At 53.3% G+C, this 18,592-nt stretch overlaps 2 protein-coding genes across 2 annotated transcripts; both read left to right on the forward strand.

Moving 5' to 3' along the window:
- LOC119093888 (phosphatidylserine synthase 1) lies at positions 1 to 7,601 on the forward strand (the record flags this gene model as incomplete). Its single annotated transcript, XM_037216903.1, is given in 6 exon segments — positions 1 to 181; positions 937 to 1,011; positions 3,870 to 4,031; positions 5,018 to 5,169; positions 5,639 to 5,896; positions 6,692 to 7,601. Coding segments are annotated over 6 exon segments (1,150 nt in total), but the record flags the coding sequence as incomplete, so codon positions are not given.
- Positions 7,602 to 11,435: 3,834 nt separating this feature from the next.
- On the forward strand, positions 11,436 to 18,357 carry LOC119103685 (longitudinals lacking protein-like). The gene is made up of 6 exons (XM_037227341.1): positions 11,436 to 11,512; positions 13,215 to 13,406; positions 15,062 to 15,238; positions 15,922 to 15,929; positions 16,194 to 16,336; positions 18,218 to 18,357. The coding sequence occupies exons 1-6, from the start codon at positions 11,501 to 11,503 to the stop codon at positions 18,355 to 18,357; spliced, it is 672 nt and encodes a 223-aa protein (XP_037083236.1). The 5' UTR covers positions 11,436 to 11,500.
- Positions 18,358 to 18,592: the final 235 nt, after the last annotated feature.

The raw sequence follows: 18,592 nt of genomic DNA on the forward strand, positions 1-18,592 counted from the left end.
CAGCATCAGCCAGCAGAACAACATCTTGACCGGTATGTGCTACGTCATGCTGTTCTGCTTCGTCAACTCTGGCTTGAGATCTTACGATGGCCCCTTCATTCGGCCTCATCCGGCACTCTGGAGATGCGTCTTCGGCTGTAGCGTGGCCTACCTCGCGCTTCTGCTGTTTGTCCTGTTCCAGGTACGGCACAAATGTTCCCTGGATTCCTTGGGTTCCCGTGTGCTCTGACACGTGTCCTAGGCTAGTCACGTGTCAATAGTCACGGGCTCTGTCACGTGCCTAGATCAGTAACGTGTCCCCTGGGACCCAGGCTAGTCACGCGTCCATCTTTAGGCAAGTCAAGACTAAGGATTACCATGGAAATGCATGCAGCCTCCAGTGCAATTGAGGCTGTCATTCCGTAATTGGTGAGACCGATTGTGAAAAGGTCTTTAAGGATCCAACTTACCCTGTGGTGTCCGCATGAAACGGATCAGGAGCCCGTTCAAAATTCCATCAGGGGCTGGAGGAAATGCGGTGAAATATATCAAGTTATTGAGTTTGCTTGGCAGGAAGTAGGAACGAACAAGTCACAGGTAGGCGAGACAAACCTGATATTAGGCTGGTTTGGCAGGAACCGAAGCTAGAGAATACATAATGTGCAACAAATTTTCTCTGAAGGCCTTCATGTCTTTGCGGAACATACATTCTGTTGATGACCTACGCCATGGCATGCCCATGTGACTCGTATTGCGTTTGGCGAAGCAGATGACAAGTCATTTGCGGAAAGTCTGTCACCTTGAACTGTGTGCAACCGATAATTCACACACACACACGTTACTTGCATCCTTGGCGTTTTTGCTCCTCTGGACGGAGCCCGTCGAGGGGAGTAAGAGAACTAAGCCCTTGTGCTATTAAAAAGATGTTACTAATTTTTGTTTTTCATTCGCAACCAGGACTACGCAACGATCAGGGCGATCGTCATATTTTTCTTCCCGGACGCAAAGAACTTCAATAACGACATGATTGAGGTATGTCCTCATCTGTACGCAGTTCACCGTCGGGTAAGTGCATATGTGGACACGAGTGTCTTCGGCTTTGGTTTTTTGACTGTTACGTTCAGGCAAATGCTCTACACAGTTACCGTGCACAGTTTTCTTGTGAAAAGTATGCCGACAGAGTCATGCAAAAGTGCAGTGTGATCCTAATCTCACTGCAGTGGGTCAAACATTACTTAGCACCGACCGTCCTCAAAATCATTGTTTAGGCATACGTATTCCATATATATCGTACTGACTGCGTGGGGTGGCGCGAGCGACCGCAAGAGGTATGCGTCAACACAAAAAGCTATAAGTCTGGTCGCTAGGGTTTTCTGATATGAAACGCGCATGACATATAACGCCGAATCCGTAATTTCTGGCCTCACCCCAGCTTGATGGCTTGTGAATGGGAGGAACGTACTGAGAGGATTAAAGCGCCGACGTGCGAGGAACCGTCCCCGCCGTCGTCTCCTCTCAGGCCACGCTCCGCTCTTTCACGACGGCAGACGCACTCGCCCATGGCAAGCGTCATTCCGCCTGCCCCACCGTCACCTGGAGGCCACCGAACGAACTTTTTGTACCTCGTACCTTTTTTGTATCTTGTACTTTTTGAACTTTTGAACTTTTTCTACCTTGTTGTACCTCGATAACTTGGACCCGCCTACCTCCTACCTTTACTATGTCTCCAGCTTTGACGAAATTAAAAGTCGCATTTCAAAACGGAAATTTTGGGTCTTTCGCCTTGGTTTCCAAAGTTGATGACTCGTCTTACCGGACGTCTCGAACGTTAATGCGGTCTCGATGCGTTAATACCTCGTATTTGGAATTTGTTTTCACTCATCTAGGTCAGTGCAATTTCGTATTGACACCTTCTTTTGTTTCAAATTAGAGCAATAAGAGGATCTTCTTTTGATCTCGTGCGTGTTATAACATCCGACGTCATTGTGTTGCAACGAACCAAACTTATCAAACGTTGTAACAAACCAAAGAACTAAAAATGACCGCGTAAATTGTCCAGAAAATCCAAATGCCGGTTTAAAAGAGCCAAACGCTAAATGCATTAACACACGCTCAGGAATCCGGTTGAACACCCTTCACTCGGGTGGGGGTCAATTTGACCTGAGATCTCAGAAACTAAGAGACCTAGAAATACCAATCTCATGGGGCAGGTTAGCCTGTATATGAACTCACGTGTGGCAAAACGCGAGACTCTAGGCCATGATCTTCGGGTCGAATGAGGTCAAACATGGTCAAAGTCGAGATTGGTGTCCAACGTGCCCCGGACCCTCTCGTGCAACTACCTTGCACTTAGATGCCTGTTCTAACCAAAGGCCACTAGTGTTCGTCTAAGGTCAGTGACCTTATTTTTCCTTAAAAAGGGCATGGCGACCCAAAACCCACGAAATTGTTTTTATTTTTACATTTCAATTAGCGTCAAGGATGACGCTAGGCGGTGTGTTTCTGAATACAAAAGGTTGAACTGGTTCATCTTTGGCCAGTGTTCTTTCTGATCTTTAAGAGGTCCACGGAAGATGTCTGTTATGGTCCCTGTTGTTACTAATGTCGCCATAAGCACCAGAAACTATGTATCTCACGCAGTTAGCTCTCGAGTAAAGAAAAAGGGTTTGCTCAGACCTCGGTCTGACATTCATACCTGACCCCAGGTCACTTGCGTTTCTGAGATACTAAATTCAGCTGTTTAATTTCCTGAGAACCTATCTCAGGGCTGAATGGCTTCGTCTAACACTCCGCTGTCGCATCACATTGAACGATTCCCTAGAAATTGCCTTCGTGTACAGCCACGACCTGACCTTGACCTTCCGCTAGGTCAGCGACCTTGCAATGTATATCTAATTTTACCACACCAAAAGAGCCGTTATTCAATTGCCGACAGCTGTGCAAGGCTTGGCACGGCTGTATTAACCCCATTATCCGGGCGCGTGTTAAGGCAACATAAATCTAATCACAAAACGTCACTCTCGGCATCTCGCGGGTGCATGAACACTCCACGTCAGTGGACACACTGGCTCTGCGTCTGGTAATGCAGCAATACGTTCGGCTCAGTGCACGCGTCAGGCGCAGGGCATTGCGGTGGCAGCACCGTCCTCTTGTCAACGCCTATCTGTTGGGAGTGTTGGGACTGTTATCTTTCTCCTCGCAAGATAAGGATAGCTTTTGACCGAGACATTACTTGGCTGCATTGCAATCCCCCCTCTGAGACTTTCGAGTTCGCCCTTGTGTGAAATACACACACCCAATGTTGAGAACACCTCCCTTAGCATTCAGGCTTCCGGTACCTTGCCAGCGTACACTTTGAGTGGGAGAAATCAAAGTGTAATGCAGCTAAAATGGCGTGACGCGATATGGAAACTTTTATGAAAGGCTAGGATGCTGAAGCGGGCTTTGAGCCTCCACCGGCCGGTGTCTTAAGCGTCCTAATGGAATCATCGCCACCGATCTTATTACTCTTACGGGATAGAAGCCCGTTCTTTTCTGCTCCAGTGTAACCACGTGAACTGCTACCTCGATCACGTGCTGGTCTCTTACACTTCACTCGTCACATGCAGCATGTTGTGTATCTGCTCTATCTAGTTCTCACCATGCTTGCAGGCAATCCACCAAAAATCAAAGATTTCCATCACACTGTCCCTACACGCTGCGATATGTTGGCGCAAGGTATGCGTAACTACTTGATATTAACGAACAGGGCACCGCTATCATCAATTTTGGGGACTTTCTAGCAGCGGTTTATAACCTGGTGATATTCTATTCACACAAACTGCGGGCAAAAAGTCACAGTATTTCAGTTGTTCACCCGAATACAAAACTCACCCATCTCCCGCACACAGGGCACATGGAGCGAAGACTGCTACCCGGTAACACTGGACAACATCTGGAGCAATATGGACATCTATGTGGTGTCGCATCTGCTCGGTTGGTCTCTGAAGGCGACAGTGGTGCGGCATTACGGCGTGGTCTGGACCATGTCCGTCATGTGGGAAGTCACAGAGGTGGGTGAAGTGGAAGCTGGTCGGCTGCCCAAGTAAAGGGGAAACTTCGCCGTTGTGGACATGCAGGCTGTGAGAGTTTCATCCTGCGGGTCGAGCAATGCTTCAGGCTTTACGATCCTCCCGATTTCACATCCGGTTTGCCAGGTGTGCATGTATGTTGAGAGATCTTGTTGAGCGTCATTCAATGCATGTTTTGCAAAAGTCTAGGTCCAGGAAAAAGGAAAAACGTCCACCAAAAGGTCCCTGGAATAGTTTTGTTGGAGGCGTTTCAGGCAAACTACTCACGAGCATAGATATGGAATATACCTGACGCCAGCAGAACCCAGTAAACATGAGCGGAACGATGTTCGATAACATTTAATGCTTCCCATCTGTCGCACGGAGGTCAGTCTTCGAACATCTGTATATGACCTAGCCTTCAGCTTAAAGGAAATGCTCCACCGTATGAAATATTGAAACAAACATCAGATATGATGAAATAAGCTCATTTATAACTGCTAGCATGCTTTTAAGTGAAAAGGACTGCTATAGACAACACAGTTTCCCAATTTGGTAAACATGCCCCTCAACACGTCCTTGCTTGATTGGATCATCACATCTTGCACAAAACTGAGAACCAATTGACAAACATTATAGCTGGGAATCGTGCTCATGAACACCAGATGTGAACGACTTGACAATTTTTTTGTATCGGATTTGACAATTGCATGGCCAGCAAAATGGTATGATTTGAAAGACGTTATGACGTCATGGATTCTTGAGTGACCTTAGAAATACTCTACAGTAAACAATCAACACGTCTTCGCGGGCGTGTACCTCATAAACTAGAGGAATTTGGGTCTTAAAGAGGGCAGGTCTGTGAAATGCACCGAATGGTCTTCAAGATGGCTATTTCAGCTCAGAACCCCACACGAATGTGTAACACTCCCTTTCAGCCAGATCACCGGATCGTTCTGGTAATGCGGTGCCATGATTTGCGTTCCAAGCTGCTGTTTATTCATCTGTTGCCGATGCTCGCGGAATGTTGGTGGGACATCATCGTCATCGACATGCTCATCTCTAACGGCATCGGCATCTTCATTGGGATGCAGGCGTGTAGATGGCTGGAGGTGCGCGAGTACAAGTGGGAGAGCATCAAGTGAGTCCGTGGGTCCCCGTGAGGGGCGGTACGCACCGAAGTAAATTTTCTCCAGATTCTCAGCGTCAAAGCGTTAGGTGCTTGGCGACTGAGTTTCAGTGTTTCAGGGCTAGTTTTTGGTTTCCAGCACACGTGTTTTGCTTTCATTGGCGGACTTTTTGTTCCCACAGCTTTATCTTGGCCACTCCAAGCAATTTATTTAGGTGCATCCAGTTCATTACTGAACGGATCAAAGTTCCCTGCCTTAAATAATTTCTCACAGTGCACCCTTGCATTCCAGGCAGGTGGTTAGGCCCTTAACGTTGCTACGATCTCGAGATCTCTAACGAATCAGGGTCTTTGCGTGGTCCGTTCTTCACTTTCAGTGCCTATAACGTCTTCAACTGCTCGGTGTCATAGCCAACAGGTCAAGTCGCCCTGAACCACTGCAGTCATGTTTGTCACAGCCGCTGTCTTCCCCGCCGTGAAGGGATCCCTCGCCATCGGACAGCAAGACAGGGTGTTCTCAGAGCCGGAGCCCCACGCCCAGTTCGGGGGTCCACGCGCACTGGATGGACGTCAACAGCCGGTACATGCGCGTGCTGTATGTCTCCGTGATGGTCGTCTCCTCGTCGATGGTCGATCTCAACGCGTTCCTCTTGAAGCACGTGCTGCAGCTGCCGATCGGCAGTCTCTTTCACCCCGGCCGTCTCTGTTGCTGGATGGCTACAGCTGCACCGACCATCAGGTGGGAGTGCGTGCGGCGTCTCCGTTGCCAGATGACTTCAGACAGTGGAACTTTGCCGACGTGGTAACTTTCTTACACCTACGGAGAGCGATGATCAGGGGATCTTGCGATCACTCACGCTCTGCCACTGCGCACGTCTTACTCGCGGTCGCTGTGCGCCTTCCACAACCCACCAGTGCGTGGGTTGGGTGACGTGGGCTACATCACAGGCGAAGACGCGCCCACATGATCCCCTATACCGCCTAGTTGCCTCGAGAGTGGGGAAGCGACCCTGAACCGCACCCCGCATGGTACCGCTTCATCGCCTGCATTATTCCACGGGAGCCATTGGTTCTCACTGTGTCCGTAATGCGCTACTGGTCCCGACCATGTCCGTGGTACGCCATTGATTTTCGCCGTGTTCGTGGCATGCCATCGGCCCTTACTGTGTCCGTGACACGCCATAGTGGCCGTTAATGTGTCCGTGGCTCGCCATCGGTCCTCATTGTGTCCGTGGAACGCCTCGGGCCCTCACCGTGTTCGTGGCACGTCATTGGTCCTCACCGTGTCCGTGGCACGCCACTGTTCTTCACCGCATCCGAGGCCCGCCACGGGTCCTCACCGTGTCCGTGGCACGCCACTGTTCTTCACCGCATCCGAGGCCCGCCACGGGTCCTCACCGTGTCCGTGGCACGCCACTGTTCTTCACCGCATCCGAGGCCCGCCACGGGTCCTCACCGTGTCCGTGGCACGCCATTAGTCCTCGCCGCATCTGTGGCACGCCACGGATCTTGACTGTGCTCATTCTGCCGCCAGCCAAGTTCATCTGTACGTGACGGACCGGCGTTGCGAGCGACTCGGCCTCCAGGTCTGTGTCAGCATCTGGGTCTTGCTTACCGAGGTGCTCGTCTGCGTCAAGCACGACCGCGAGTTCTTCCAGCGGGCGGCGGTGGCAAACCTCCTCGTCTGGCTGGCGCTGCACATAGCTCTCACCGGTTGCTGTCTCTGGCTCTGCGAGGTGTGGAACCAGCGCTCGGCGGGCGTCGAGGTGCGGACCGGAGGGCGAGGCCATGGGTCGGTAGGCATGCGAAGGGGCGATGAAACGAATCACCGTCGGGCCCGAAAGTCTCTTCGCTAGCTGGTGCGTAGCGTGGACACTGCTGTGTGTGCTGGTTGGTTCCATAGTTCTTTCGAGACCACTGAGTGCTTTTCGATATGTATTCAAGATTGGTCAATGCATGTTAGCAATGTCGCAAATAGGAAGCATGAATAGTGACGCGTTCCCAGTCAAGGATATAGGACGGACAAGGCTGAAATAATGGCCGCTCTGGGCAGAGGCTGCCAAAGGCCGCGAAAGGTTCTCAGCTTCCCTTCAACCCTTGGGTTTGGGCGTTTCTGGGTTCCCTTGGGAGCTTCGCGCGACAGTCGTGGTGACGCTCTGTGCCGGCGATAATGCTGATGCTGTTTCAGCGGTGGTAGGATGGGCACTGTATCCGAGTGGAGGGTGTAATTTTCAGTGGTGACTACGGTATTGCGTGTGATTGTAGTGCTGCTGTTGATGCATTGTATTTGTCGAGCGGTGGCTTGCAGTCTTGAGCAGGAAGTTGCAAGTGTCTTCCGAATATCCTTCTGCGGACAGGGACACAGCTTCACAAAGCCTGTCCGGACACCACGGTTCCAGCAACGGTCCATATTGTGTTGCGGTGCACAATGCCGGTGCTGCGCTGCCCGGCCGCTGTGCACGAGGCCGGTGTGTTTATAGCCTCGTGCCCCGTGTCAATGCCCGGTAACCGCTTGACCCAATATACAGTCTGGGCCAGAGCGCTGCGTTTGTGAGAGGAGCGCCCGTCTTCTCTATGGATGTTTCGGAGCTCGGAGCCCCGTGCGATCTGTCATCCGGACCTCCTTGACGCTGACCTGCCTGTCATCCGGACCTCCTCTGACGCTGACCTGCCTGTCATCCGGACCTCCTCTGACGCTGACCTGCCTGTCATCCGGACCTCCTCTGACGCTGACCTGCCTGTCATCCGGACCTCCTCTGACGCTGACCTGCCTGTCATCCGGACCTCCTCTGACGCTGATCTGTCTGTCATCCGGACCTCCTCTGACGCTGATCTGTCTGTCATCCGGACCTCCTCTGACGCTGACCTGCCTGTCATCCGGACTCCTCTGACGCTGACCTGACTGTGATCCGGACCTCCTCTGACGCTGACCTGCCTGTCATCCGGACCCCTCTGACGCTGACCTGCCTGTCATCGGACCCCTCTGACGCTGACCTGCCTGTCATCCGGACCTCCTCTGACGCTGACCTGCCTGTCATCCGGACCTCCTCTGACGCTGACCTGCCTGTCATCCGGACCTCCTCTGACGCTGACCTGCCTGTCATCCGGACCTCCTCTGACGCTGACCTGCCTGTCATCCGGACCTCCTCCGACGCTGATCTGTCTGTCATCCGGACCTCCTCCGACGCTGACCTGCCTGTCATCCGGACCTCCTCTGACGCTGACCTGCCTGTCATCCGGACCTCCTCTGACGCTGATCTGTCTGTCATCCGGACCTCCTCTGACGCTGATCTGTCTGTCATCCGGACCTCCTCTGACGCTGATCTGTCTGTCATCCGGACCTCCTCCGACGCTGAACTGTCTGTCATCCGGACCTCCTCTGACGCTGACCTGCCTGTCATCCGGACCTCCTCCGACGCTGAACTGTCTGTCATCCGGACCTCCTCTGACGCTGAACTGTCTGTCATCCGGACCTCCTCCGACGCTGAACTGTCTGTCATCCGGACCTCCTCTGACGCTGACCTGCCTGTCATCCGGACCTCCTCTGACGCTGATCTGTCTGTCATCCGGACCTCCTCCAACGCTGATCTGGCTGTCATCCGGACCTCTTCCGACGCTGATCTGTCTGTCATCCGGACCTCCTCTGACGCTGAACTGTCTGTCATCCGGACCTCCTCTGACGCTGACCTGCCTGTCATCCGGACCTCCTCTGACGCTGATCTGTCTGTCATCCGGACCTCCTCCGACGCTGAACTGTCTGTCATCCGGACCTCCTCTGACGCTGATCTGTCTGTCATCCGGACCTCCTCTGACGCTGAACTGTCTGTCATCCGGACCTCCTCCGACGCTGAACTGTCTGTCATACAGATCTCCTCCGACGCTGAACTGTCTGTAATCCGGATATCTTCTGACGTCCATCTGTCTGTAATCCGGATATCTTCTGACATCGAAATGTCTGTAATCCGGATCGTCTTTGACGCTGATCTTTGCAACCAAGGATTCAATGGACGTTGCAGCGGCCTCGGCATGACCGTTGGACGCCGGATAGAGCGGCGTGAATGGAAGCTGGATGGGAGGTGGATGGGAAGTGGATGGGAGTTGTATGGGACGTGCATGGGGTGGTGGATGGGAGGTGGACGCGTGGGTGGGAGGTAGATGGGAGGTGAAGGCGTCGGTGGGAAGTGGATGGGAGGTGGATGGGAAGTGGATGGGAGTTGTATGGGACGTGCATGGGGTGGTGGATGGGAGGTGGAGGCGTGGGTGCGAGGTGGATGGGAGGTGGAGGCGTGGGTGGGAAGTGGATAGAACGTGGAGGTGTGGATGGAACGTGAATGGGAGGTGGACGCGTGATGGAGGCCCCAACGGCTGAGCACGGACCAGAGGCTGTGGCTTTTGAACTATGGGTCACTATCAGCTCCCCAGCCACCGTGGCGAGCCGAGGCTCCCGAATGCTCCGCGGAGGCTCAGCTTGCTTGGTGCGTGAGCGCGTATCCGCGGAGGAACAGATGCATTACAGGCCACCCTGACTGACGAATCACGTGCGCCAAGTACGGGAAATGCGGGTAATGTCGGGCAGCTGCTGATGCTGGATGCTTGTTTCCTCATTAGAGAGAGTTCTTTGGGGTCGGGAACATAATTTTAGTTGGAAATCAACGCGCGTTGCAATGTTTACGTTCATAAACATTATCACAAGGGCGTGACAATGCCTTGGATTTTCAACTGCGCGTAGCTCACTGAGGTTATCTTCCGCTGTGTTCATCTTTCAATGGCTAAATATGAACGGTGCGAAAAAAGGGGCACGGTCAAGAGATCGCTACTAGCCCGAGATCAGTGCAAAAAGACGGTCATACCTGTTCAGTCAATATCTTTGTACGCTAGCGCTTGCGAGGGGAATAAATCACGTTTGTTTTGGGACAGTCTCTGCGGAACTCAGGTCGAGATAAGTCACGAAGATGGATGAGAAAATCATCGAAGGTGTTTCAGTCGCCCTGAACTCTACCGTTAAAGCGCTTCCTATCAAGGACTTCGTTCATCTGCCCAAGGCGCAGGCCTCCGGGTGTTGAAGCACGGCAGTCATGTCCTGTCGCTCCGCGTCTTATCGCGGCAGATCTCAGACGACTTGGTTCGTCCATTCGAACCGGCTCGAACCGGTTCGTGTCGTTAGTCAGTCACGATCGGACGAAGGCCGTTTGGGTCCCTTGCTCCAAGTTGCCAACACCGGTGAGTAGGTAGAAGTCCTCCCGTCCGACAGTCCACGCGTGAAGTGCGTCGCTGCGGCCTGTAGCGACGTTTGGCCGAGCTAGCTGGGCCGTCTTACCGAGCCACAGGTTTCATTTGCCAGCTGCACTTCCACCAGTACGCCGGCCTTCGGTGCAAACTCTGCGTCACTCGGCGTCGTCACGCCGCGGCGCAACACGAAAGTGACCCGATGCAGAAGTGCTGGACGCACCATGTGGTGATGAGGGTGCCGGTAGCGTTGTGGTTGACGCGCCTGCGCTAGCCACTGCGCGACTGGGAAACCAGGCGTACGTGGTTCCTTTTCCGGCGGTGCCCGCCCTTCCTGCCGGGTTGAGAGGCAGGCGGCGCCATATGTCCTCAGCAGCTGAGTGCGTCGTAAAGCCCCAATGACAACACCATGCGGTGATCTATAGTCACCTATGGACATATGGATATATAGATCACGGGCTGTGAAGCTGATGGCCGTGCGGCCTAATTATACACCGTGTGCACATGGGGGAAAATGTCTTGTACTGTGTGTGCTGCGCTGTGTGTCAATCGAAGGCTCAAAGTTAAAGCCAGTGGGCTCAGCCAGAAGGCAAGAGAGTCTGGGTCCAGCCGCACGTCAAGCATGGAATTTCTGGCTGGCTCTCCGACGACCGCAAGGCCGCGTTGCCCGTTGGCAAAGGTCAGCCTACCTCAGTCGCTACTTATGACGTCGTAAGTGCCTACGTCACACACAAGCGACTATCCTCCAACCGCGGGAATGGTTGTGACGCCTTCACCTCTGGCGTTATAAGTTGCAATCTGTGGGCGGCGTTTCACAAAGGGGAACGCGGCCCACCCGCCGGGCCAACAGCCGGCGGGCGGCGTTCACATGACTAGGGTCAGCAGCGGCCCGTATTACCGGGTACCACTCGCACAGTGACCTTTGACCCAATCCAAGGTCACATGTACTGGAGAGGACTGGCTATCAACCAAGCGTCATCAAATGCCACAAGATTGGTGTCGATCGGTCGCATAAGCGCGGAATGTAGGATAGTCAGCACATTTTGTTGGTTTTTTAGTTCCTTGCGCGATTGCACCATAAATGTATCGGCTGCGTCAGGTCTAACGCGGATTTGAAATGAATGCACAGGTGAGTTGGAGACGCGTTGGGGCAGGCATTGGAGCACAGAGGTCGGGACCAGTGCGGGCGCCGGGGCTGGGGCTATCCAGAAGTTGTTAGCAACGTGGTAAATACCTGCATAGTAAGTGGCTTTAACAGCTGTGACACAGCCTACATAGCTGATGTGGGCTGAGCCTTTACGGGGTGGGACACAGCAAGGGGTGGGTGGCATTCCATCAGCGTAGTTTGTCGGTGGCAAAACTGAGCCAAATATGTTTTGGTGACATAATAAGGCGAATCGCATGAATTAATGCAATGGGTTCACTGATGCAAGTGTAGGATGTCCACTTATGCCAGTTGTATGCAATTCAAGCTCGAAATAATTGACAACCTTTGAAAATGCATATGACATTTCAGTACTATGCCCAAGTACAATATGTGTTGTAGGATCACTTTGAAGGCGACAACCTAGGTCAGTTATTGTCTGCCAAAATGGGCTAGCTAGGGTAGTGTAGGAGTACCATATTATGCCATTGCAAGCTGAAACATATTGTATTAAGAACACGCATGCATGGTATGAGACAAAGTGTACCGTGCATCCACGTCCAAGCTGCATAGTACAGTTGTGTTCAGTCATGAAGGACAAAACATTCTATGCACAGTTAAGCAGGGGTGGGCAGGGCTGGTTTTCCACAAACATTAGCCTGTAGCTTTGCATGGGGGGAATCCAGCATCCGTTATGTGTGAGCAACTCAGGATGATGAAATTCCAACAGCATCTCCCAGATAGAACCAGGCAGCAAGCCTCTAACAGGTCAGGAGTGGTAGTAAGTAGTTCCAGCATCTGTATGGGATATAAACAATTTGTCACTTCTTAAAGATAGGATGACTCAGGCTTCAAAGGGCAATCTAGCTGATATGTTCCCAATGAGCATTGGTTGAACCATCAAGTTTTAATAATATGACCAATGTTTGTACGATGACATTGCTTAACCAGTATGTCCTGATATTCTGGAAGCTGATTATTGTCATGTGTGATGACTAGCCACATGCCACTGTACATGAATGGCGGTAAGTTCACTGGTGGACAGTGCATCACTTAAATCACATGCTGTGTGAAGTTGCCAGTATACACTGTCCACTGCCAGACAAAGGCTGGTAGCTTAAGTGGAAAACAGGCCACCATTCTATCAAATGATATGGTATAAACCATTCAGAAATGGTGTTGCTGTTGTAAGGGCTATGTCTGGGACAAAGCGTGTGCTGATTGTTGTCAATGTCATTGGGGCTTTACAAAACACCCAATTGCTGAGGCTATATGGTGTCACCTGCATCCTGCCTCACACCCTGAGAGGAAGAGCAGGCATAACCAGAAATCAAATGCAGTACCTCTGGTTTCCCAGATGCGTACAGGTTAACATGGACACATTAATCACTACCTTATTGGCGCCCCATAATGCACAGTAGTCATATGTAATAGCCTTATTCCTTGGAGAAGAAACAGCAGACCCAATGAGACCAGTCCAGACCCAATGGAGATATTGGGTCTGGTTTTTTGCTGAGGAATAAAGATGTTACTACTGTCTTATCCATGTGAATCATGTTCCTTGCAAATGCACTTAAAACTTGTGTTTGCACCTTAGGCATTTTAAAGCCTTGAGTGCCTTGGGTGCCACATTGGGTGTTGCCTTGGGTGCATAAATTCTGACATCAGCGGGCTACCGTGTTTGCAGTGGCCGGAGATGGACGGCCAGAAGTTCTGCCTCAAGTGGGATGGCTTCCAGGGCAGCGTGACATCCCTGTTTGACCAGCTGCGGCTGGGCCAGGAGCTGGTGGACATCACGCTCTGCTGCGAGGGCCAGCAGGTGCGCGCGCACCGCCTGGTACTCTCAGCCTGCAGCCCCTACTTCCGCGACCTGCTCAAGGTGAATACGTCGCCACCAGTGTGGTGGTAGCGGGACTGAAGAGACTGATGAGATGGTGTGATGAGGTGGTGATCGATTGCGGGAGAAGCGGCCTCAGCAGCCCCCCAAACATCATCCAGAAGCTGAGGTCAGTTAGCGAACGTCATGGCGTGTTGTAGCGGGATGTCCGACCTCTGGAAGTTGCCAGTAACGGGAGTGCGTGCTTGAAAATTACTGCAGGCTCCCTTATCGCATGAGTAATTTCCCCACAACATAACCTGAACCCCACTGGACGCTACGATGGGATGGAAGACGGACTGGACTTAGCTTATCAACTTCCAAACAATTATCATCTATGAAACAAACCTTGTGTTGTGTTCGCGAGGCTCGCAAGTGCCACAGCCTTATCAATTTCCGAACAATTATCATCTATGAAACAAACCTTGTGTTGTGTTCGCGAGGCCCACGAGTGCCACAGCCTTATCAATTTCCGAACAATTATCATCTATGAAACAAACCTTGTGTTGTGTTCGCGAGGCTCGCGAGTGCCACAGCATTCCCTAACATTGTCATGAATGTACTTGTCTGGAATCGCGCGGTAAAGCTCTAAGGAATGGAACAAGTTCATTGATCTAGGACTAATGCATGGATTGAACGGGAATCGGTCCAAAAGTTTAAACACCAATCGATTAGCTTTGGATTGAGCTTAAAATTGTCCCCACAAAGGTTGAAACGCGTCGTGTCACTGCTATCAAAATGTGTGCGCAAGAATCCACCGATTCCATTTCCTACCATGCTAATTTTGAAGGCACGTGGGTGTCACGTGATTGGCCGAGCTGTGTGCCGGGCCAGAATCCGCAACAGGGATTACTCCGAGAGTGATTCAGGAACAGGTTTACGGTTTCAATGGATACCGAAGATCTGAAAGGGGTGACACTTTTGCGCCTTGTCTTCGGTCGCCAATTTATGCCAGCATGAAGCAGTACCACATGGTCCTCACCCGCCATGTTGCTTGTGTTACCGCCGAAAATGTAGACTTATTGCGGCACGGGGAAAATATAAAACGTTTGAAGAATTGAGATAAATCAGGACTCTGCTTCACTTTTTTATCGAAAGTTCTTTAATGAAACTGTTTTGTGAAATGATCCTGTTAAGACGGAAGCTTGTATGAAAACACCAATGGCAACTTACAGGCCATTTAATTTGTTTTTTCGTTGTCGGTGTCCATAGAATACACTGTGGAGGGGGGGGGGGGGGGGGGTCCGCTTCTGCTTGTGGATGCTTAGGCATCCACAAAGAAATAGCAAACCACCCTCTGCTGCTGGTCGTGATATGGCCAGATATCACGGACTCGCTGTACAGCTGACATCAGTGGTGTGAGAAAGGAAGATGTATTTATGTGCGTAACAGCCACATGGCGACAAGGGCATACTGAAACATAAACCAACTTTCAATGGGTGGTGTAATGATCAAATGGTGATCTTCATCAAGGAATCATCGATAGCATGCATCGATTCATTCATTGATAGCATGTATTGATTCATTCATTGATGGCATATATTGATTTATTCATTGATGGCATGTGTTGATTCGTCCGTCAATCAAGGCTGAATCAATGTCACACAGTAGCCACGATAGTGAGATCATGAACACCTGCGTGCGATCTTCTGTTCCAGAACAACCCGTGTCAGCACATGCTGCTATTCCTGAAGGACACATCTCCTGCCGACCTACGGGCCATCATCGAGTTCATGTACAAGGGCAGCGTCAACGTGGCGCAGAGCCAGCTGGCCAGCTTCATCAAGACGGCGGAGATGCTGCAGATCAGGGGCCTGAGCGGCGACGACGAGAAGGTGGGCGCCCCCCCCCCCCCCCCTCCCCCAGCAACCCCCCTCACGTGCGGGTGTTAGTGCACCACGCACGCCCCAGGCGACCGAGCTCGACACGGCGCTGGTTTTGACGCCAATGTTGACGATTGTCGACGCGCTGGTGGGACGACGCCAGGCGGGATTTATTGCGGGGACTGCTTCGCCAACCTCAAGCCTAGAGCAGGCGAATCGATTTGGCTGCGGGTGCGCGGGGACTGGCGCGGGACATGTGCCGCCTGTTCGGGCCGCAACACGGTCTCTGCCGCCGGGGCGGACCCGGTCGGTGACGCTGCCGTCGGCGCGTTGTACGCACCTGACGCGAGCGCGTGCGCACCTGACGCAAGCTCAAGTGCACCTGACGCGAGCTCGAGTGCACCTGACGCGAGCTCGTGCGCATCTGACGCGAGCTCGTGCGCATCTGACTCGAGCTCAAGTGCACCTGACGCGAGCTCGTGCGCTGACGCGAGCTCGTGCGCACCTGACGCGAGCTCGTGGCACCTTCGAGCTCAAGTGCACCTGACGCGAGCTCGTGCGCACCTGGCGCAAGCTCAAGTGCACCTGACGCGAGCTCGTGCGCACCTGACGCAAGCTCAAGTGCACCTGACGCGAGCTCGCGCGCACCTGACGCGAGCTCTTGCTGACCGCTGACCGGCTCCGTTGTCCGGCAGCCGCCGCCGACGCCACCCACCACCGCCGCGTCCGCCGGTGTCGTCCGCGTCGCCGCCGCTGTTCAGGATGCGGTCAGGCGCGACGGGCTCCCCACAGGCGGCCAAGCGTCGCCGTCCTGTCGGGGTCGGAGCCTGCGGCGAGCCCGGCCGGCGCGCGGGCGCCGCCGCCACCGCCGCCGCCGCCACCGCCACCTCCGCCACCACCGCCACCGCCGCCGCCCGTGCAGCAGCAACAGCAGCAGCGTCAGCACCAGCAGCCGCTGCTGCAGGAGCGGGAGCAGGAGCAGGAGCCGCCCCCCGCTGAAACTGGAGCCGGAGGAACTGGCGACGGCGGACGCCAGCCTGGACGCTACGCTCGGCTACGTGGCCGAGTTCGAGGGCGGCTACGGCCTGCCGGAGCGGCCGCCTGCCGACGGTCAGTGCACCCGCGTCAACACGGACACGGACACGGACACGGACACGGACACGGACACGGACACGGACGCGGGCAAGGATACGAATCCGAATACGGATACGGATACTGACACGGACACGGACACGGACACGGACACGGACACGGACACGGACACGGACACGGACACGGACACGGACACGGACACGGACACGAACGCGAACACGGCCAGGGACACTGACACCCTTAAGGACACAGTCACGGTCTTAGTCAAGGACATGATTGCGGTCAATGTTACGGTGAAGGACACAGTTACGATCAAGGACACAGTTACGATCAAGGACACAATTGCGATCAAGGACACGGTTACGATCAAGGACACAGTTACCAGTCACTGTCGGGGACACTCTTAAATTGCTTGAAGTATTCCAGTCAACGTCCCGAGCCAGCATTCTGTGCGACAATATCCTTAGTCGTTGCAAGCTGTTCTGGGTTGGGCACATGTAGGGGACAAGGGTTGGAGGGCATAGATGAACGGAAACTGGGCGGGAGGGGGATAAGACACTCTGCAGCCGGGCGGTAAATAAGCCTAAAACCTCAATCGTGATAACTTTACACGCGATTGCAATCTTTTGTAGGACGGACCTTTTCATGGCTGGCACTATGTTAGCGCGTTAAATAGTCATGTAGGATGCGTGTGGGCTTTGGTATTCGGCGTACTCTTTATAATCATGAGCAGTAATCAGTCATTTCAGTCAGATGGAAGGCCCGGTTTGTTGTGCGTAATTGAGGAGGTGTATGCTTTTTTTCAGCAGATTTGAATAGAATCTGGCCATCTCTTCACACGGATCGATTCAAGCGCATTGGGCTGGGGGGGGGGGGGGGGGGTAGGGGGGGTAAGAGGCGCCTCACTGCAGTTGACTTGAACTGATAATGCCTTGCGCATTTGGGGCATAGGAAAAAAGAGAAAAAAGACGGCAACGTAGTCACCTCAACTCCAGTTGCCATGTCAGTGAACCGAACCGATTCAGCTTTTCCATTTCCGCAAAGGGGTTCAAGCTGCGCAGGTGGCAGCCTGGGCGTAAAATGTGATGAGCTGGAGAATGGCTCTCGGTGGTGCATTTATTTTCTGTTCAGGATCCTCTCGCACGTAATTCTATTTCTGCACACTTGGTAGGCAATCCGTACTAGCAGACCGGGTCGCGGGAGGGGAGCACTGATGGCGGCACTGACGTCATTGGATGATGACGCCATCAGCCGACTTCACTGATGGTGACGTCATCGGACATCACCGTCAGTGGGGCTTGCGACAGACTTGTGTCTGTACTGGCGAGGGTGCTCTGCTTTGGGAACAGTTCTACACGGCGGGCATGTGCATTAGCGAAATCCTGGGGTCTTATCCCGATCAGGTATGACTACAGAACATCCAGCAGTGCGACTGTGCCGTACACGTGTTTGTGGGGATGACACATCGTGGTCTTGGTTATAGTGTAAAAGAGACACGGGATTCCCTGCGTTGCATTCAGTGTTCATGCAGTATTAAGTGTCCATTTGCTAGTGTTCACAACACTGCAAGTGTGGTGAATCGATTTCATTCGGAGCTGCGTTAGTCTGTGACAATTCTTGAAACCAGTCTCAAAGAACGCTTAGTGTCATTCCATCACTGTACACATGCGCTAACAGGCTTCGCTGCCAATACGGCCGCCGACACCGCTCTGACACCGCTCCGTCCTGACATCGCTCCGTCCTGACACCGCTCTGACACTGCTCCGTCCTGACACCGCTCTGACACTGCTCCGTCCTGACACCGCTCTGACACTGCTCCGTCCTGACACCGCTCTGACACCGCTCCGTCCTGACACTGCTCTGACACCGCTCTGACACTGCTCCGTCCGCTGTCTGCAGCGCTGCCGGCGGCGGGACCCTCTCAGCGGCTGAGCGAGGACGGCAGCACCCCAGGTACGTCGCTGGCGCTGCCGTCGTCTCACGACGGGCGGCTTGGACCGTGCCGGCGCCCCCCCCCCCCCCCCCGGGCCGCCCTCTGATCGCCTCCCCGCCCCCCCCCCCCCTCCACTACGGCTGACAGATAGCTCACAGGCACTATTGGTTGAAATCTGCCGCATTCAAGGTGGAAAGCTTGTCTGGCGTCTGGCGTTTGGAGGCCTGCTCGGGAAAACTGGTCGCCGGGGCTCAAACGGTGACGAATTTCGCCCCGATACATTTTTGCCTCGCGCCGTCGTTTTCACTTATCGGTCAGTGTGGGTCGTTATACAAAGGTTC

This window comes from Pollicipes pollicipes, unplaced genomic scaffold (genome assembly GCF_011947565.3).
Source record: "Pollicipes pollicipes isolate AB1234 unplaced genomic scaffold, Ppol_2.1 Scaffold_1600;HRSCAF=1878_pilon_pilon_pilon, whole genome shotgun sequence".
In the NCBI taxonomy this organism is placed as follows: Eukaryota; Metazoa; Arthropoda; class Thecostraca; order Pollicipedomorpha; family Pollicipedidae; genus Pollicipes; species Pollicipes pollicipes.